The sequence below is a fragment of the Labeo rohita genome, chromosome 9 (assembly GCF_022985175.1).
Source record: "Labeo rohita strain BAU-BD-2019 chromosome 9, IGBB_LRoh.1.0, whole genome shotgun sequence".
In the NCBI taxonomy this organism is placed as follows: Eukaryota; Metazoa; Chordata; class Actinopteri; order Cypriniformes; family Cyprinidae; genus Labeo; species Labeo rohita.
Genome location: NC_066877.1, coordinates 14,874,053 through 14,894,257, shown reverse-complemented (window position 1 = coordinate 14,894,257; position 20,205 = coordinate 14,874,053). Strand labels below are relative to the sequence as shown.

Here is a 20,205-nt window from a genome sequence, read left to right as displayed (position 1 = left end):
ACCATTTCAATAACATATAGGGTATCTGGATCTTTACTTCCTGATGAAAAATTCAATAATTCAATAAACCTAAGGGGGGATTACCAGTCAGTTAATATGCTACAACATAAAGTGCTTCATACACATATACATAGACAAAAAAAAAAACAAAAAAAAAACAAGAAGTGAAGAGTTGGTAAAACATTTGTTTACACTAATTAAATAAATAGATTTTCTATAACCTAGAAAATAAACCTCGCCCCAGGGATGTTTTAGAAAACAATACAGTACAAAAACAATACAATGCAATAAAAACAAACGTTTCACCCCTTGTCTGTTAAAGTACATTTCAGTAAACATTTTTCAACATCTTATTCTCTGTTAATCAAAGAAGCACAATTAATACATTACTTTAAATCCCATTCATGTGTTTAGTGAATTTACTGCTTTATAATTACAAGATAAACTGCAGAAATTCTAGAGTCAAATGTGAACAGTAAAATCTAGATACTATGCTTTAGTTAAAGTGGCCTCTTTTCTAACTTGCACAGTCAGGAACTGACTAATAATAGAGGCCCTGTAGTCTTTAGTCTTGGTCTAGTATAAAAGCAGGTGACAGCAGTCAGTCAACAAGCAGAATCAGCTTCAGCTTCTCATTTGTGGAACAACTGAGAATCAGCCAGCGCAACCATGATGGGCAAGGTAAACATCATTCCAACACAAACTTCTACACAGTTTAATGCCAAAATAATCTGATTTGTTCATTTTAACGTTAAATGACTAAAATATTAACTTTAATTTTTTTAGGTCATCTTCTACGAGGACAGAAACTTCCAGGGTCGCTCTTATGAGTGTATGGGCGACTGTGGTGATTTCTCCTCCTACATGAGCCGCTGTCACTCTTGCAGAGTTGAGAGCGGATGCTGGATGATGTACGATAATCCCAACTACATGGGAAATCAGTATTTCTTCAGAAGGGGAGACTATGCTGATTACATGTCTATGTTTGGAATGAACAACTGCATCAGGTCCTGCCGTATGATCCCCATGGTGAGCTCCATGAATTTTCTTATTTGTAATCAACTCATAGACATTGTCTTAATAAAACATGTATTTTACATTGATTTGGAAACATCAAGCAGAATTTTGGGACATAAATGAAATAAAAATAGTTACTTTCAGGATGGTTATTTATGAGGCAAGACTAGACAGTGAATATAACGGACTTTTCTTCCACTACAGCACAGGGGATCCTACAGAATGAGGATCTACGAGAGGGAGAACTTCATGGGTCAGATGTACGAGATGATGGATGACTGTGACAGCATCATGGACCGTTACCGCATGTCTCACTGCCAGTCCTGCCATATTATGGACGGCCACTGGCTCTTCTATGAGCAGCCCAACTACAGAGGCAGAATGTGGTACTTCAGGCCTGGAGAGTACAGGAGCTTCAGCAATATGGGTGGCATGAGATTCATGAGCATGAGGCGTATCATGGACTCCTGGTACTAGGGTTTATATAAATAAAATAATTCCTCCACAACACTAAACATTCTGTCTTGAAAATCATTGTTGTCCAAAATAATGATATCAGTAATCAAATAACACTTAAGAAATTAAACAGAACTGCAAGAAATTGCTGAATTATATTATACTATTGTAAAATAATATTTTATCAATCTAACCTATTTACTGTAAATATGAGGGATGAAATCTTTCAAATGACAATGTCCAGCCAAACATGAAACCCAAACTATCTAAACACAGACTGCATCACAAAAAAAGCTTGTTTTTCACAGTCCTTGGTCAAATTTCAAGTGATTGCATTTTATTAGAATTTATTTAGAATTTAAACTATATAGAATTAGAATTTCTACAGGTCTTTCTGGTCCTTGAATATGACTGGCCGAGAGCAGTGCGATATTCTAAGGATATCGGAAAGTCAGAGCTCTCACTGAGAATGTACTTGTTTAGATTTCAAATACGTGGTTCGTTAATAAAGATAATGTCCATTTGAAAATTTGTGGTATTCCGCAAAAGTTTCCGGATAAGTGAGCTTAAGGGCATCAATGGCCATTCAGAGCTCATGAACCGCAGAGAGCTGTTTTACCTTGGGCAGTTCTTCTGGAATCTGAATGTTTCTGATGTCTCTACAGTGTTTTTTGTACAAGTGTTTTTATGAGTGAATCAGCAGTAAAGACTTTTATATTGAAAGATACTGAAACAAGGTTGTAAACAAGGAAGTTATTTTTACTTTCAACAACACCTTGTAAGATGCAGCCAACAAATGCACTGAGCAGTGCTGCCATTGAAAATCACCCTTAAGCCCAAAATATACATCACTTTTTATGCGTACGTGAGGGACAACAAACAGTGCGCGTGATGTGAATTTCGTCATCAGAATAGTACTATACGCGCACCACCCGATTTTTGTAACTGTGGTTCATTTTTATGCACAGGTCACACATGCGCATTGAATTTGTTTTGCAGTAATAAGCTGTTCCACAAGGTGGCAACACTGTTCCGGGCCATTGTTTCACAGTAGAAAACCAAACTAAAGAGAGGGTACAACAACAAGGAAATGTAGGCTGCAACAACAATAACAACAGACGCTCACATTGACAAGCGCTTATGAGTGAAAGTGAACAGGATAGCCCAGCTTTGGTTTAAAAAAAATTGTTATCAGTCATAAATTATGGGGGAAGATTGAGCAGACACTGGACATGGATGAAGCTTTCAAGAGCGCATGGGTCTAAAGACTATGCATTTGACTGTATACTTTGTGCTTTAGCAGATGAAAGGATATCACAGCAAAGATATTGCTTTCCTCAACAAATGAGGAAACTGTGATTATTTAATATAGTAATACAATAATCTTTCAATAAAACAACTCAATGATTTTTTGTTACTAGTTCTAAAGTGACCTTTTCGAAACTGTAAGAGGTTTGAGCTGTTAAACTGTCAACTTGAGATTTCAATCCATGGTGGATATCGGCATGCTGTGATTACCTACAGCCTGTGGCCTCGTGCCTACGGACAAATCACAGCTGTGCCAGTGAACAGCCATATCGCAAAGTTACTCATGTGGTATTGTTCATTTATCATAAATAAATGACACAAAATACAGTCTAAAATGCAGTCCACATGTCCATATGGAAAATTCAGTCAAGTCCAATGTTTTTGGGTCCACATACAAAAAATTGTAAAATAGAAAGGAGAATTACAATAGTTGAGCCGAGAAGTAATGAAAGCATGAACCAGGGTCTCAGCATCATTGATACATTGATAAGGACATAAACAAGCCATATTACGGAGGTGAGAGAAGGCAGACTTAGTGACAGAAGAAATGTGGGGAAGGAAGAAGAGAGAAGAATCGAAGATTATACCCAGGTTTTTAACTGTGGCTGAAGCTTGATCCAAGATGCCAGCAATGTTAATACTGTCAACACACAAATGAGTTACAATATCAGGTGAACCAACAACAAGTAGATATTATTATCAGCACTGAGTCAGCAAATGTGATTGAAATTGAGTTGCAACCATTTTTTAAAGCAACTTCGAAAGAAACAGAAGGTTCAAGATTGGTTTGTAGTTGGCCATGTCCGAAGGGTCAAGGCCAGGTTTCTTTGGGACAGGTGTGACAGCTGCAGTTTTTAATTCCAGAGGTACAGCACCAGTACAGAGTAGCTGAGAAATGAGAAGTAAAATAGGCAACGAGATGACAAATGCACATTTTTAAGCAGAAAAGTAGGAGCGGGATCAGATGACAGGAAGATGCATTTGATTTCTTGATTAGCTCAGAGCAGAGATATAAGCAGAGCTAGGAGGGTCAATGTCAGTGAAAGTACCAAGTGTAAGAGCATAAGGAAAGTCAAGTGAGAGGAGAAGGAAGATAGTGGGCAGAAAGAGATTATAAATGCGATTTATTTTGTTTTGGAAGAAGTGTAAGAATGACTCACAGAGGTCACCTGAGTTTCTCATCTCAGGTGGAGGAGGATTAGTGCATTTATTGCACTTTATTGCACTATATATTATTAACATGGTCCTTGTAAGCATTAAGATGCACATTCAAACCGGTTTCCCTATAAAGGCGTTCAAGTCGACGGCCTGTAGTTTTGAGTTTGTGAAGTGCAGGGGTTAACCAGGGAGAAGTCTGTGTAGAAACTTCTCTTTCAATCTCCTCTTTAACCACTTAATTGATTCTCATGAAATTTTGCATATATCATCTATAGACGCTAATGACAAAAAAAGATACCAAAAGTATTTTAATTAGACAAACCGTTAAGAAAATATAAGCCAATTCATTTTGTAGCCATCGCTTTGATAAATCCAAAATCTTTTGATAACTTTTTGTCACCAGGGTCTCTAGAAGGAACATACAAAATTTGACACTGGACAAATAGTCTAGGAGGAGTTAGAATATGTTTGCTTATAAAACAGCTCAAAATGGTAGAATAACTTTATGCATGGCAAATAATCAATGACATACATTGTGTTAAGCCTGACAAAAAGCCTGAAAAATGACTTTTGATTGTAACCGGTGTGGTTACAATAGGGTTTAGGCACCTTTGGTGTTTATTTATAATAAAATCAGTAAAAATACAATAGGGATCTGGCACCTCTGTGCTTGGACTCCTAAAAATCCACATTTAAAGAAACATTACAGAATTCTGGGCTCTCTATGAATATCTGTAGATTAGCTGAAGTTGAGTATAAGTTGTTTGCGAAGTTTGCCAATGGTTGTAGATAGCTACAGCAAGAGTCACCAATTTCAAGAGGAAAGCCATATTAAAGCTCCGCTCTAGTTCCATATTTGCTGCCATAGTAGCCGAATATGGCATAAGGACTAATTATATAACAATGTCTAAAATTTCCTACAAATTCAAACCTGACATCTTTGAATTAGAGGTCTTCATGGGTCCACCTTGATCAAAAATCCAAGATCTGACCGAGATCTGACTGGTTTTAGATCCAAAAACTCTGACAAGTTACTTAGACAGGGGTTGGGACTGGTATTCACAGACTTCGGTAATTTAAAAAACAGGCAAATGATATTGCCGTATAGGGTGTCTGCAATTTCACTTCACGTCGAATAATTCAATAATTCAATAAACCTGAGTGGGGATCACCAGTCAGTCATTAAGTGAGGAGTCGCAAAAAAGCTTCAGCTTTACTAATTCAATAAATTGGATTTATAATATAGAAAATAAACCCTGCCTCAGTGATGCTTTAGGAAACAATACGGAAACAAAATTTAGAATGAAATAAAGAAAAAAAAAAAATAAGAATAAAAAAATAAAAATGCTTTATTAAAAACAAAAGTTTCTCAACATTTTATTCTCTGCTAATCAAAGAAGCACAATTAATACATTACTTTAAACCTCTTTCATGTGTTTAGCAAGTGCTTCATAATTACAATTTAAACTTCAGAAATTCTAGAGTCAAATGTGAGCAGTAAGATCTAGATACTATGCTTTAGCTAAAGTGGCCTCTTTTCTAACTTGCACAGTCAGGAACTGACCAATAATAGAGGCCCTGTAGTCTTTAGTCTTAGTCTAGTATAAAAGCACAAGTGACAGCAGTCAGTCAACAAGCAGAATCAGCTTCAGCTTCTCCTTTGTGGAACTACTGAGGACCAGCCAGCGCAACCATGAAGGTAAACATCATTCCAACACAAATTTCTACACAGTTCAACTAATCGGATTCGTTCATTTTAACTTTAAATCACTAAAATATTAACTTTGATTTTTTAGGTCACCTTCTACGAGGACAGGAACTTCCAGGGTCGCTCTTATGAGTGTATGAGCGACTGTGGTGACTTTTCCTCCTACATGAGCCGCTGCCACTCTTGCAGAGTTGAGAGCGGATGCTGGATGATGTATGATAATCCCAACTACATGGGAAATCAGTATTTCTTCAGGAGGGGAGACTATGCTGATTACATGTCTATGTTTGGAATGAACAACTGCATCAGGTCCTGCCGTATGATCCCCATGGTGAGCTCCATGAATATTTTAATGAAACATTTCATTGATTTGGAAACATTAAGCAGAATTTTGGGATATACAAGAAATATGTTTATTTAAATGTTTATTTATGAGGTAGGAGCAGATAGAGAACATAACTGACTTCTCTTCCACTACAGTACAGGGGATCCTACAGAATGAGGATCTACGAGAGGGAGAACTTCATGGGTCAGATGTACGAGATGATGGATGACTGTGACAGCATCATGGACCGTTACCGCATGTCTCACTGCCAGTCCTGTCATATTATGGACGGCCACTGGATCTTCTATGAGCAGCCCAACTACAGAGGCAGGATGTGGTACTTCAGGCCTGGAGAGTACAGGAGCTTCAGCAATATGGGTGGCATGAGATTCATGAGCATGAGGCGTATCATGGACTCCTGGTACTAGTTTTGTAGTACTTATTTCAAGCATTTCTTAAATTGTTAATAAAATAAATCCTCTACAACTCAGTGTCTTGAAAAATCATTAAACGCCACTAATATTTCCATGAATAGTCTGAAAAAACACCTCATGAGCTAAACTAGGTCTGGGCGGTACATTGAGTTTGTATGATATATTGATATATTTTTCATAAATGATGGAATGAACCATTTATATCGATATACAGTAGTTTGAAACGAGCTGAACTCGACAAGAAGACGAAGAAGACTAGACAAGAAGACTAGACAAAGAAGAGAAGCTGCTTTAGTAGTTTATTGTCACCATGGCATAGAGTTTCTTCCACCCTGGTTCCAAAACCTCTTTATTTGTGCTTACAAATGTACTGCACAATCTTCTTGTTTGTAGACATTCTCATACTCTGAATCAGGTTAGAATTGGTATAGAAAAATGTATGCCATCATTAATATTTACAGCTGAGCAGATTAAACTCGAAATTGCGGTAAGGGGCGTGACATTTCCGTAACATGCTCTAAGTGGTTCGCTATATCACAACTGACTGAGCCAGCTATCTAATCAGAGCATGTTTCATGTTTCAGAAGGATGAGCTTCACAGAAACAGGAACTAAACAAGTAGTTCAGGACAGACTGGGAAGAGAGGTGCTGCAATACTATAAAATATGTGAAAAATCATGCGTATTTGGAATAATCAAGCATGGAAAGCCACAATCCTGATCCAATAAAATTCACTAAATAAATTAGCAGGTTTGGGTTAATGGATATCTTAATATGATAAAGGATAATCCAAGAATTTGTAAACTGTAATAAGAATCGCTTACTGGCCCACCAATGAATCAATCTAGTATAAGACTTTCAGAGTGTTTGTCTTTTCTTGTGTCAAATTTGGTTACAAATGATTCTGAGTCTGATATCCAATCCATAAAGACTTCAATTCAGGTTGGAATTAAGGTTGGGGGCGATCGTGGCCTAATGGTTAAAGAGTTGGGGTTAAACTTAAAAGTTGACGGTTTGAATCTCAGTACTGGCAGGAATTGTAGGTAGGGGAAATGAATGAACAGTGCTTTCTTCCATCTTCAACATCCAAGACCATGGTGATCTTAAGCAAGTCACATGACTGCCAATTGCTCCCTGGGCGCCACAGCAAATGGCTGCCCACTGCTCTGGGTGTGTGTTCATTACTCACTGCTGTGTGTGTACACTTGGTTGGGTGAAATGCAAAAAGTGTTTCAGACACAGTGTCTCGTTCCATTCAGGAACACACATTACTTAGAGACATTTTGTAGTTATAGATGCACGCATGCTTTGTATGTACTATAATACAGTACGAAAATGACATTTTATATTTGAGAAACTAATTATTACAGTTAAGCATGTTATAAACATCTATTTTTGAGCCAGGGGCATTTCCTCAGAGGAGAAAATAATTGATATTATAAAAATAAAACAATGCAAATATGACTAAACATGACACTGAAAGTCTAAAAGTCACTCGTTTTTATAAAGTAACACTGTCCAACAGCGACACTCGCTGGTAAAGTTACATCAGAGGCTTGCCTCCCCCGGGTCCATTGACTTTCTACAGAGACCCCATAGCATGCTATGACTTTTTCTGGAAGCTCATTGAGATGAATGGGGGAAAGTCACATGAGAGGAGCCAATGCCTCCGTCGCGCTATAATTGGATGTGATCGGTGATGATTGAATGTGATTGGTGTTTGCGATAAATCCCGCCTCTTGTTTTTGTGCGAGCTCTCGGCCTGAATGAAGGAAATAATGGTGTTATTGACTAATTAAAGTAAGGAAACAACTCTCACACTTAGATATCAATGCTATGTGTCATGTCAAAATGAAATATGAAATGGCCTGAAAACCTGATGACTGATGTCAGTTTTTAGTGAGCATTCAGCTGGATGAAATGAAAGATGTATTTTCGTGCCTGTGACAATGTTTACAGGGCTTTTATGATGATGACCTGAAAATAAGTTAACTATTAAAAAGAACAGCTGTACATCAGTTCACAAATAAAAAACGGAGTGTCTGTTTACAAGTTGAAACAGCCTACCTTGTTGGCATAGGCTATTTACATGAACTACGCAGAACTGGCGCAGATAGTAAAATACATGTTGAAGTCATTTTTGACACAATCGAATCCGCTTCATGCCAAACTTTTTTCTTCCTTTTCAAATCGGATATTACATCAGAAAGGCATGTATTTTTAATAATAATGAAGGAAATAATTGAAAAGTTGAACATGAAGAATCGGGTAGGGTAATAAGGTTAACTAATATAAATAAGAAAAATTACTTTACTCATCAGAAATGATTTCCTCCATTGGATCAAGCCACGCATCACATCATGCTCTTCTTCTGAGGTAAATACAAGGTTTAATCCCCCATGCAAATCTTTTCCAAATACGAAAAGTAGCCTAGATGAACTTGAAGAAGTCAGTTACTGATCAGTTACTGATTTTGAAAACATCAATTCAGATCTACCAGTGAAGGAATGCTGAGTTGCATTACTGAAGTTAAAAGCTTATTGTATTATGTAGCGTATTTGAGAGAGATCAACTGAGTGTGATTGCATCTGATACAGCATTTATTCTTTAGCTCAGTCTCTCAAATACTATTATTAAATACTACTGTTATTTACAAAAACTATGATTTATTTGCTTTCTGCCAAAACTATTTGCTCTGGAACAAATAACAGACCAAAGATTAATTAATTAATAAGACCAATTAGATATAACCAAAATAAATTATATTTCATGTTCAACCACTATAGAGACATTAGAGCCAGTAGCAAATTCAAGAAGACTGGTTAAGCTAAGGCTGTTCTCGGTGGGGTAGTAATTAAATAAGACACTACTTAAGAGATATCAGTGGTTCACATAAAGCAAAATGTTGTAAATTCTGTCAACTGTCAACTGTCAACTGCTTAAATCTACAATACTACAATTCTAGTATTTGAAGTCTACAACTGGACACAAGACAGCCAAGTCGATCATAAAAACAGAACATGAAATTTCAAATATCACAGCCAGACTTAAAAAGACAAACATTCTATAACAGAAACCAACAAACAAAAAGGTAATCTGAAACTAATCTGGTAAGAAAGGAAACTCTTTAGTGTTTCAACTGTGTAATTCTTTCAAAATAAACTTAAGACTCATAAACAAAAGTGAATTCAAATATCTAGAAGCTATTCTTTAGCTAGGATAAGTTCTTTGTCATTTTGCACAGTCAGGAACTGACTAACAATAGAGGCTGTGTAGTCTTTAGTCTTGGTCTAGTATAAAAGCACAGGTGACAGCAGTCAGTCAACAAGCAGAATCAGCTTCAGCTTCTCCTTTGTGGAACTACTGAGGATCAGTGCAACCATGATGGGCAAGGTAAACTTCAATCCAACATTTTTACACAGTCCAAATTATTTGCTTGGTTTATTTCACTTTAAATCACTAAAATATTAACCAATCTTTCAGGTCATCTTCTACGAGGACAGGAACTTTCAGGGTCGCTCTTATGAGTGCATGGGCGACTGTGGTGATTTCTCCTCCTACATGAGCCGCTGTCACTCTTGCAGAGTTGAGAGCGGATGCTGGATGATGTATGATAATCCCAACTACATGGGAAATCAGTATTTCTTCAGAAGGGGAGAGTATGCTGATTACATGTCTATGTTTGGAATGAACAACTGCATCAGGTCCTGCCGTATGATCCCCATGGTGAGCTCAATTACCACTATTTTTTTTACTTTGTAATACAAATGACAAAAGTAAAACTTATTTCACTGTCCTATATTTGCTTTTACATTTTCTGTTGGCTCTGCTTGATACTCGAAAATAATGAATTTCTCTTCCACTACAGTACAGGGGATCCTACAGAATGAGGATCTACGAGAGGGAGAACTTCATGGGTCAGATGTACGAGATGATGGATGACTGTGACAGCATCATGGACCGTTACCGCATGTCTCACTGCCAGTCCTGCCATATTATGGACGGCCACTGGCTCTTCTATGAGCAGCCCCACTACAGAGGCAGAATGTGGTACTTCAGGCCTGGAGAGTACAGGAGCTTCAGCAATATGGGTGGCATGAGATTCATGAGCATGAGGCGTATCATGGACTCCTGGTACTAGTTTTCTAGTACTTTTTTCTAGTATTTCTTAAATTGTTAATAAAATAATTCCTCAATAAAATAATTTCTCTACAACATGTTGTGCCTGCAAAATCATTACTGCTATTAATATTTGCATGTCTAATCAATTACACACACACACACACACACACACACACACACACATATATGTATATATATATAGAATTAAACAGACTCACAGTAGATTCTTGTTCTCATTTACAGCCAGTTTTAAATGAGGAAGGGTAAAATAGTGCAAGGCGTTACATGAAAGTGACCTTAGAAATGTTTAAAATTGGCATTATATATATTACAACAACAACAACAACAAAAAAACACCACACATTCACATAAACACCACACAAACGAATAGTGATTCCTTCTATGTAGAAATGTATCTACAGTGCACTGAGGGTTGGCAAACTGTCACAGGCACGAAACCTACCAGCATTCAATATTAACTCAATATTACTCATTGCAATGTCATTTCTTATGTATCTAGAGAAATGTATTTATTTATATCAGTAAATCAAGTATGCCAATGATTATTTTTATATTTTCCTTGTTCCATGTTTTTATGATTCAACTGTTTAATAAATGATTTAAATGTAACACTCAAACTATCTACAAGTGTCTTATGCATTAGTTCATTTAAAAAGCTTCATTACATTTAATAACAATATAGTAAGAATAGATTACTACCATTTAGAACTACTGAAATATCTTTGAAATCAGTAAGCTTCCTAAAGGATTTAAGATTTATTCACATTAAAATGTTCTTCAGTTGCAAATTCTGAGAGCCGATTACTATGCCAAAGAAGCACTGGATGTAATGTGCTTTGAATTTACAATAGAAGATATTATATCACATGTAGGATAATAGTTAAACTGATAATGATAAAAGCATTATCATGATTATTAATTGTGATTATTGTCATTTTATTGTATTTTATTTTACATTTCATTAGAATTATTTCATTTTCACATAAGCGCAAATCAAGAGAATGTCATGGTTTGCTTGCAGATTTAGTCACAGCAAACAGAGCAAATAGTGAAAGACATAGTTGCTGTATTTTATTTGAGCAGAATATATCTCAATAAAGATGGCTAAACTCCAACTTACAAGTTTGCTGGTGTTTTCAGCACATCAGATTTTGCAATGTAATGTAGAGAGACTGTGTGCGCATAGTGTTCAGGTTAGGAAGAATAAAAGAATAGTTCACCCAAAAATGAAAATTACCCCATGATTTACTCACCCTCAAGCCATCCTAGGTGTATATGACATTCTTCCTTTAGACAAATACAGTCGGAGTTATATTAAAAAATGTCCTGGCTTTTCCAAGCTTTATCATGGCAGTGAATGGCTGTTGATATTCAGTAGTCCAATATTAGTCCTATAAAGTGCATCCATCCATCATAAAATGTACTCAACAAGGCTCTGGGGTAATCAAGACTTTCTGAAGCAAATCAATGTGCTTGTATCCATATTTAAAACTTTAAAAACCATAATCTCTAGCTTCTATAAATGATGTTTTAATAACAAGGTTCGGGAGGAGCATGATCAGATAATCATCCAATTCGGCACAGGTGTAACTTGTCTAGCTGATCATCCGAACTAGCACAATATGCACGCAGCCGACTTGCCTACGGTTAGCCGATGGTTTTCCGGCATCAATCCTCCACCCCAACTCCTCACTCTTAATCTATTCTCATCCCATACTTGGGATAGGGGGAGTTCTCTGGGTTCGGGCCATATACCGGGCTCGGAACCTTCCCCAAGAACAGCATGCCAAAATATACTTACTATTTGCTCAACCAGAATAGACGTAAAGGTGAACTCGAGAAACTGAGCGTGGCGTTCCAGTGGATGACGTAGGATGTAGGTGTAGTGTAAGCCATGTGGAGTCCTTTTTTATGGTGGACTGATGCACTTTATTGGGCTTCTATTGGACTATTGAATATCAACAGCCATTCACTGCTATTATACAGCTTGGAAGAGCTAGGACATTTTTTAATATAACTCTGACTGTATTTGTCTGAAAGAAGAAAGTCAGCTAGGATAATATCATGGGATAATATTTAGTTTTGGCTGAACTATCCCTTTTTAAGTAATGCACTGGGCAAAAAATATATCAGTTTAAGAAAAAAGCTTCTGTCAGGATAAATAACCAGAGAGAAAGTATCACAGAAGGTTGTGCTTAATAAATCAAGAGATGCAGTCGAAAATACGATTCATTGTTCAGCCTTAGTTAAACTGTTAGCCAAATGATGCAGGTACAGCCAACAACACTACACACATATAATGGACACGTGTGGGTTACTCACAAAAGTAGTCTAGAAATCTAGAAAAAATTAAGATGTGAACCTGCAACAGACACAAAAAGAACATAACAAGAGCTTTCAATGTATAAAAGTAATACCAGTACAAAACCAATAGGGACATAATAAAATGGGTCTCAAATGAAATAAAAAGATCTCTAATGAAATTACAATTGGACTAACAAGGATCAATTATTCTCCAAGTCTTGTGGTCTTGTAGTATTTTAACTGAAGGTGGGCAATCAAAAGATATGCCCATAAGTATCATTCTGAAAAGAGTACTGTTAAGTACAAACAAAAAAGAAGGAAAGAAAAATCTGAAACAGGAAAATAAATGGACACTGTGTTTAAGTCTGTCCTTGGTGTTCCACATTTCATGTTCTTTCATTTTAGCAAAGAGAAAGTTAAGAATTTCTAGATTCCTGAAAATGTGAGGACAAAAATCTACATACCATGCAATAGCTATAATGGGCTCTATTCTAACTTGCACAGTCAGGAATTGACTAACAATAGAGGCTGTGTAGTCTTTAGTCTTGGTCTAGTATAAAGGTAGGGGTGACAGCAGTCGGTCAACAAGCAGAATCAGTTTCAGCTTCTCATTTGGGGAACTACTGAGGATCAGTCAGCGCAACCATGAGGGTAAACCTTATTCCAGCTTCTATTCCATACAGTTTCACTTAACTTACCATAATGTGGTATTTATGACAACTAAGAGGATAACTTTCAATTTTCAGGTCACCTTTTATGAGGAAAGAAATTTCCAGGGTCGGTCTTATGACTGCACCGGCGACTGTGCTGATTTCTCCTCGTACATGAGCCACTGTCACTCTTGCAGAGTCCACAGTGGATGTTGGATGATGTACGATCAACCCAACTACATGGGAAATCAGTACTTCTTCAGGAGGGGAGACTATGCTGATTACATGTCTATGTTTGGAATGAGCAACTGCATCAGGTCCTGCCGCATGATTCCCATGGTGAGCTCCGTTAACCTGTTGATGTATTTATTAACTGATGATAAACAAAGGTCCTACATGTATTATAGCCATTTACTTTGAAATCCTTTCAGAATGATGATCTGTGAGTCAGAGACCTAGACCTAGAAGAATAAGATATACACTTATTCTTTCTGATTAATTTATACAAAACTGACTTCTCTTCCACTACAGCACAGGGGATCCTACAGAATGAGGATCTATGAGAAGGAGAACTTCATGGGTCAGATGTACGAGATGATGGATGACTGTGACAGCATCATGGACCGTTACCGCATGCCTCACTGCCAGTCCTGCCATATTATGGACGGCCACTGGCTCTTCTATGAGCAGCCCCACTACAGAGGCAGGATGTGGTACTTCGGCCCTGGAGAGTACAGAAACTTCAGCAATATGGGTGGCATGAGATTCATGAGCATGAGGCGTATCATGGACTCCTGGTACTAGTGTTTCAATAAAATAATTTCTCTACAACACTAAATGTTTTTGCCTGTAAAATCATTACTGCCACTAATATTTGCATGTCTAAACAATTACAAAAACCAATGAATTAAACAGACTCACAAATTATACAAATTAGGCTCATGAGACTAGAACAGTGGATTCTTTTTCTCATTTACAGCCAGGTTCAAATGACAAAGAGTAAGACATTTTGAATTAATAGTTATTTAATGCATGTCTGGGAAAACCCACAAGATCTAGAGATGCATTTTTTAAAGTAGAACTTTTTGACATGGTGAGTCAAGAAACATGCCTCTTAATTGCAAAGCGCTGAAAAAAACAGTGAAAGGTAGCTTAAAGGTCAGAGACATTTTATTGACACATATACAGAAAAACAACTTAAAAATAACAAATGAATACCAAAACCAGTAGAAATACAGAAACAGCTGTAGTGATGCAGTGACCTATCATTAGGCAACATTTTTTTCTTACAATGAATGAAAATGGGGGGGTCCCTGTTTTTTATTATTTACTTTCTTATTTGAAAGGTAATCAACCAAGAAGTTTTTTTTCCCAATTGTATTTAGAGTATCCATCAAGGGGGCTAACTGCTGAAAGTGTTAACACATTTAAGAAGCTTCATTATGTTCAAGAATAATAAACAGCAACAATTGATTATGATAGAAGGTCTACCATTCAAAACTATTGAAATATCATTGCCATCAGTAAGATTTATTCACATTAAACTGTCTTCAGTTGCAAATCCTGAGAACCTTTCACTATGCCAAAGAGGCATAGAGAGGGTCAAGGCAAGAAGTGTGAGCCCAAGTGCTGGATGTAATGTGCTTTGAATTTAAAATCCAGGATTGGAAAGAAACTAAGGGTGTATTTACACCTGTCTTGTTGGGTTCGATTGAATCAAACTCAAGTTAATTTCCCCCCTTGGTGCGGATCTTTTGGGCAGATGTGAATACAGCAATCGCACTCAGATGCAGACCAAAAAAAAAAAAAACACACTGAGACCCATCTGAAGAGGTGGTCTTGGTCCGATTACAAACAAACTCTGGTGCGGTTCATTTCAGGTGTGAACATGACCCGACCCAATTGCAGGAAGCAATGATTAACATAAATGACAGGAGGACTTGACATGATTTCATGAAGGGAACAAGTGATGTAATGAGCAGAGGGCAAACATGGAGCAACGAGGAGGTGAAGTGCCTTTTATGAGCTCTTTGTGAGTTCACAGGTGGTGAAAATAAAATCATATACATGCAACAATGAGCGTGCTTAGTCCAGCAAATGGCATTGGGTGTATTTGACTTAAAGAGGCACTGAGCAGACAGGTCGGTGAATGGGTACTTTGATGTCATAAACCTGCATCGCTGCTTTAAGTCGAACGCACCTTTTCCTTTTGTTAGGAGTGTTTGGTGAGTTCCATCATGAAATATACGTCATTGTATCTTTAGGTTCGCTGTCAAAAATGCCAGTTTGAACACTAAGCGGACCAGGGCCAAATGTATCATTTTCCTTTTTGGTCCGGACCAAACGGACCAAATGAACCAAAGAACCGAACTACAAGTGTGAATAGACCCTAAGTCAAATGTAGGGGCTGCATGGTAATGGTTAAACGGTTCATCACAAAACAAAAACATAATCATGATTATTAATCATTTCCTTTTTATTTATTTACTCAATTATTTATTTTATTTACATTTTATCAGAATTATTTCATTTTCACATAAGCACAAATCAAGACAATGTCATGGTTTGCTTGCAGATTTAGTCACAGCAAACAGAGCAAACGTGTGAAAGAAAACAGACTGGCTGTATTACAATTTTATGTGAGCAAAATGTATCTCTATAGAGATATTTTTGCAGGTGCCAGCACATCAGCTCATGCTCTATAATGTAGAGAGAGTGTGAACACATAATTTTCAGGTTGGGAAGATGAAGCGAACCACTGGGCATAAAATGTATCAATATAAGAGAAAAACTTGTTAGAGAATAAATAACCAGCAGGCAAACACCAGAGACACAAACTAATAACTACTAAAAAAAAGACATCTAGGAATTATTCGGATGTGAACCTGCAACAGCCACACAAAAAAATTATAACAAGAACATCATATGTATACAAGGAGTGCAAGAATAAATCCAAATGGGACATAATAAAACAGATCACAAATGAAATTAAAATGGTCTCCAATTAAATTACAATTTAACTTAAAATGGGTTGATCATAGTCCAAGTCTTGAGTAGTAGTATTTCAAGTGAAGGTGGGCAATCAGAAGATACAGTAGATGCCCAAAAGTATCATTCTGAAAAGAGTAATGTTAGGTACAAACAAAAAAGAATGAAAGAAAAATCATAAACAACACAAAAAATGGACACTCTTTTACTCTTTTTTGTTTCATTTAGCAAACAAACTCAAGAAATTCTAGATTCCTGAAAGTGTGATGATGAAAATCTACATACTATGCTTTAACTATTATGGCCTCTGTTCCAACTTGCACAGTCAGGAATTGACTAACAATAGAGGCTGTGTAGTCTTTAGTCTTGGTCTAGTATAAAGGTAGGGTGACAGCAGTCGGTCAACAAGCAGAATCAGCTTCAGCTTCGCATTTGTGGAACTACTGAGGACCAGTCAGTGCAACCATGAAGGTAAACCATATTCCAGCTCATATTTCATACAGTTTCACTCAACTTACTTTAATGTAGTACTTGCTAATGTAGTACTCAAAACAACTAAGAAATTAACTTTGATTTTTCAGGTCACCTTTTATGAGGACAGAAACTTCCAGGGTCGCTCTTATGAGTGTATGAGCGACTGTGGTGATTTTTCCTCCTACATGAGCCGCTGTCACTCTTGCAGAGTCCACAGTGGATGTTGGATGATGTATGATCAATCCAACTACATGGGAAATCAGTATTTCTTCAAGAGGGGAGAGTATGCTGATTACATGTCTATGTTTGGAATGAACAACTGCATCAGGTCCTGCCGTATGATCCCCATGGTGAGCTTCATAAACCTGTTGATGTATTTATTACATGATGATTGACAGAGGTCCTACATTTTTTACCCATTCACTTTGAAATCCTACCGTTTGAAAAGCAACATACAGTACATCCTTTCAGAATGATGATCTGTGTGAGACAGACCTAGATTGTTGCTGAAGACATATGGTTAATGTGATAATTATTCTTCCTGATTAATTTATACATAACCCACTTTTCTTCCACTACAGTACAGAGGATCCTACAGAATGAGGATCTACGAGAGGGAGAACTTCATGGGTCAGATGTACGAGATGATGGATGACTGTGACAGCATCATGGACCGTTACCGCATGTCTCACTGTCAGTCCTGTCATATTATGGATGGTCACTGGATCTTCTATGAGCAGCCCCACTACAGAGGCAGAATGTGGTACTTCAGGCCTGGAGAGTACAGGAGCTTCAGCAATATGGGTGGCATGAGATTCATGAGCATGAGGCGTATCATGGACTCCTGGTACTAAACTTAAAATGTTTCAATAAAATAATTCCTCTACAACATAAGATGATGTCTGAATTATCATTATTGCTAATATTTGCACAGTATTGTAGTATTGCAATACTAACACTTCAAAACACTGGCAATGCCACTGTTTTATAATCGGAAGTAGCATGAGTGAGGTAATACCTTAAGTAATGTTGTATGTGCAGCAGGTACACAATTTGAACATGCAATATCTACAAAAAAACTATAAAAGAGTATGAGTGCTTTTGCCATTTTGCTGTGCCCTGTGTAATAAATGCTATGTAGAATTAATACCTCATATGGTATTGAGAGAAAAGGAAAGGAACTGAAAATATTTTGAAAATAAGCAGCTCAAACATTAGCATTAACAACTACAAAACACCTGCACTGCTTACGAGACGTTGGCAGCTGCTTGAGTGTGGAGAAAATGGCGAACCGCGTACAACTGGCTGAGGATGGGAATATGCTAATACAGGACAGTTTGTCAGTGGTCATGGGTAGAGCCTGAAGAGTATAATGTCATACTGCTCAGAAAATCAAAACAGCTTGATAATTCAGACTGTTTGTTTTTTGGGGGATTAAAAAAACAGAAGTCAATGGATTTTCATCATTTTATCCACACACTGCTAAGACACATTTATATGCAAAGTGAATTTTGATTTCTATGTCCCCTTTAACATTTTAAAAACATTAATTATGTGTTTTAATATGCTGCCCTCAAGATATGGTGCTCCTGCTTTAGTTCTTGTTTTTTATTTATTACATGATAGTCCAGCAATATATAACTCAAGCAAGAATGCTGTTCTTACTAATATCAGCACAACAAAAGTGATTTGTTTGTATACAGCCATTCAGTAAACAAAAAATGTTCTGGTCAACTAGTAGTCATTCATTTTAAGTGATTAGTTGACTAATGGCTTGTTTATATTAATAAACCATATAATTCATAATAATGAGCCTTTAATTGCCTATAACCTATCAGTGCTCAAGCACATGCATAAAGCTTGTCACAACACACTGGCAAAAGTAAAATGAAGGCACCTGGAAAAAAACACAAAGAAGACTGCCTTAACATTACAATAATTCATTGATAAGGGTTTTCTGTATTTTCAGCTGCAGTAATAAAGTTGACAACACTGACTCATCATCTCCACAGTGGAATTGCACGTTTCATATGAATTAAATAATCTGAAAATATTTGTTTTCCATTCCAATTGGTTCATTTGAAAGTATACATTTTCTATAGATCTATTCTTCCTCTCTGTAAGGCAAACACAATTTCATTTTTTTTGACATGCTCAAGTTCACAGAGATCACAGACAGTGTACCCTCTTTGCTTTCATTATTTTACAAAAGCACAATGTTTTGTTGTTACTCTGAGTTCACACAAATAAAAGTAGACCTTTCATAGATTCAAAAGACGTCTTATTGTTATCTGTATGAGCAAAAATGACGGAGCATTTTATATTAAACGCAAAAGATCACACCAGCGCCTCCAAGTTAACTGTTATACAGTGAGCGCTTCCGATCAGCTTCCACACTTCGCACAAACACTTTAATAGTGCAATAGTCAATAGTGCTTTAATAGAGCATTTTTTTATGTTAATGTTGAGCACAGTCTCATGATTTTCACAATTACTTCTGCGTGCATATGTTACGCAGTTTTGGTGTACATATAGTATGGGCCAATAATTCTTCACCTGTTCTGCCTTTGAGTTAATTACCCCGGTGAATATCTAGCCCGCTGTCTTTTGTGTTTTTGTTCGGTGTCATCGCTATGCTATTGTTTGTGTGTATATCCTTGCCTTAAATATATTAATATTAGTATATTAATAACCCTTCTCCTTTGTGCCCTCTCTCTAATCACACATGTGCCAGGACAGAAGGCCAAACCAAATATAAAAGCCAGAAGACACTGCAGCACCCTTGCAGCTATCAGTATGCCACCACCCAATATGGCACGTTGAGGGAATATCAGGTTTGTCTGGAGGATTACATTTAGGCTGCCTTTTGCCAGCTACTATGAGGTCTGGCCTTGCGACCCATTGACTCTGCCTTAGCTACCAGTGCCCTCATCTCCACCATGGCCTGTCATCCCTCCGGCTCCATTTTGGTCAGTCGTCGACCATCTGCTATCTCAGGATTCCACTCCTCCGGCTTCACCTTATCTCTCCATCCCTCTGGCTCTGTCAGGCTCCTCCTTCTCCCTGGCTCCACCTTCATTGTCAGTTGCTCTGATTTTACCTCGATCGCTAGAGCCAGCTGCTCCGCCTTGGCCCTTTGGATCCTCAGTATTGCCCTGGCTCTGTGTCTCCATCGTCGTGTCACTGCAGGAGCTCCTATCCCTGGTTCCACTTCCCCGGCCTGTACCATGGCTCCTATCA

At 37.3% G+C, this 20,205-nt stretch overlaps 5 protein-coding genes across 5 annotated transcripts; all 5 read left to right on the top strand.

Annotated features, from left to right (window-relative positions):
• Nucleotides 1–600: 600 nt before the first annotated feature.
• Nucleotides 601–1,520, top strand: LOC127171079 (gamma-crystallin M2-like). The gene is made up of 3 exons (XM_051119496.1): nucleotides 601–681; nucleotides 787–1,029; nucleotides 1,222–1,520. Exons 1-3 carry the CDS (start codon nucleotides 670–672, stop codon nucleotides 1,492–1,494), a joined length of 528 nt encoding a protein of 175 aa, XP_050975453.1. The 5' UTR covers nucleotides 601–669; the 3' UTR covers nucleotides 1,495–1,520.
• A 4,060-nt stretch (nucleotides 1,521–5,580) lies between these two features.
• Nucleotides 5,581–6,400, top strand: LOC127171092 (gamma-crystallin M2-like). Its single transcript, XM_051119513.1, has 3 exons — nucleotides 5,581–5,638; nucleotides 5,736–5,978; nucleotides 6,128–6,400. The coding sequence occupies exons 1-3, from the start codon at nucleotides 5,633–5,635 to the stop codon at nucleotides 6,398–6,400; spliced, it is 522 nt and encodes a 173-aa protein (XP_050975470.1). The 5' UTR covers nucleotides 5,581–5,632.
• A 3,347-nt stretch (nucleotides 6,401–9,747) lies between these two features.
• LOC127171081 (gamma-crystallin M2-like) lies at nucleotides 9,748–10,607 on the top strand. The gene is made up of 3 exons (XM_051119498.1): nucleotides 9,748–9,799; nucleotides 9,890–10,132; nucleotides 10,275–10,607. The coding sequence occupies exons 1-3, from the start codon at nucleotides 9,788–9,790 to the stop codon at nucleotides 10,545–10,547; spliced, it is 528 nt and encodes a 175-aa protein (XP_050975455.1). The 5' UTR covers nucleotides 9,748–9,787; the 3' UTR covers nucleotides 10,548–10,607.
• Nucleotides 10,608–13,566: 2,959 nt separating this feature from the next.
• On the top strand, nucleotides 13,567–14,320 carry LOC127171075 (gamma-crystallin M2-like). Its single transcript, XM_051119490.1, has 2 exons — nucleotides 13,567–13,842; nucleotides 14,035–14,320. The coding sequence occupies exons 1-2, from the start codon at nucleotides 13,567–13,569 to the stop codon at nucleotides 14,305–14,307; spliced, it is 549 nt and encodes a 182-aa protein (XP_050975447.1). The 3' UTR covers nucleotides 14,308–14,320.
• Nucleotides 14,321–16,887: 2,567 nt separating this feature from the next.
• LOC127171088 (gamma-crystallin M2-like) lies at nucleotides 16,888–17,859 on the top strand. The gene is made up of 3 exons (XM_051119506.1): nucleotides 16,888–16,962; nucleotides 17,073–17,315; nucleotides 17,547–17,859. Exons 1-3 carry the CDS (start codon nucleotides 16,957–16,959, stop codon nucleotides 17,817–17,819), a joined length of 522 nt encoding a protein of 173 aa, XP_050975463.1. The 5' UTR covers nucleotides 16,888–16,956; the 3' UTR covers nucleotides 17,820–17,859.
• The last annotated feature ends 2,346 nt before the right edge of the window (nucleotides 17,860–20,205 follow it).

Bases quoted from the DNA above. Each gene is read 5' to 3' on its own strand.
- LOC127171079 (XM_051119496.1), top strand. The intron at 1,030-1,221 runs GTGAGCTCCATG...CTTCCACTACAG, and splicing joins CCTGCCGTATGATCCCCATG to CACAGGGGATCCTACAGAAT.
- LOC127171092 (XM_051119513.1), top strand. The intron at 5,979-6,127 runs GTGAGCTCCATG...CTTCCACTACAG, and splicing joins CCTGCCGTATGATCCCCATG to TACAGGGGATCCTACAGAAT.
- LOC127171081 (XM_051119498.1), top strand. The intron at 10,133-10,274 runs GTGAGCTCAATT...CTTCCACTACAG, and splicing joins CCTGCCGTATGATCCCCATG to TACAGGGGATCCTACAGAAT.
- LOC127171075 (XM_051119490.1), top strand. From the start codon at position 13,567: ATGACAACTAAGAGGATAACTTTCAATTTTCAGGTCACCTTTTATGAG. The intron at 13,843-14,034 runs GTGAGCTCCGTT...CTTCCACTACAG, and splicing joins CCTGCCGCATGATTCCCATG to CACAGGGGATCCTACAGAAT.
- LOC127171088 (XM_051119506.1), top strand. The intron at 17,316-17,546 runs GTGAGCTTCATA...CTTCCACTACAG, and splicing joins CCTGCCGTATGATCCCCATG to TACAGAGGATCCTACAGAAT.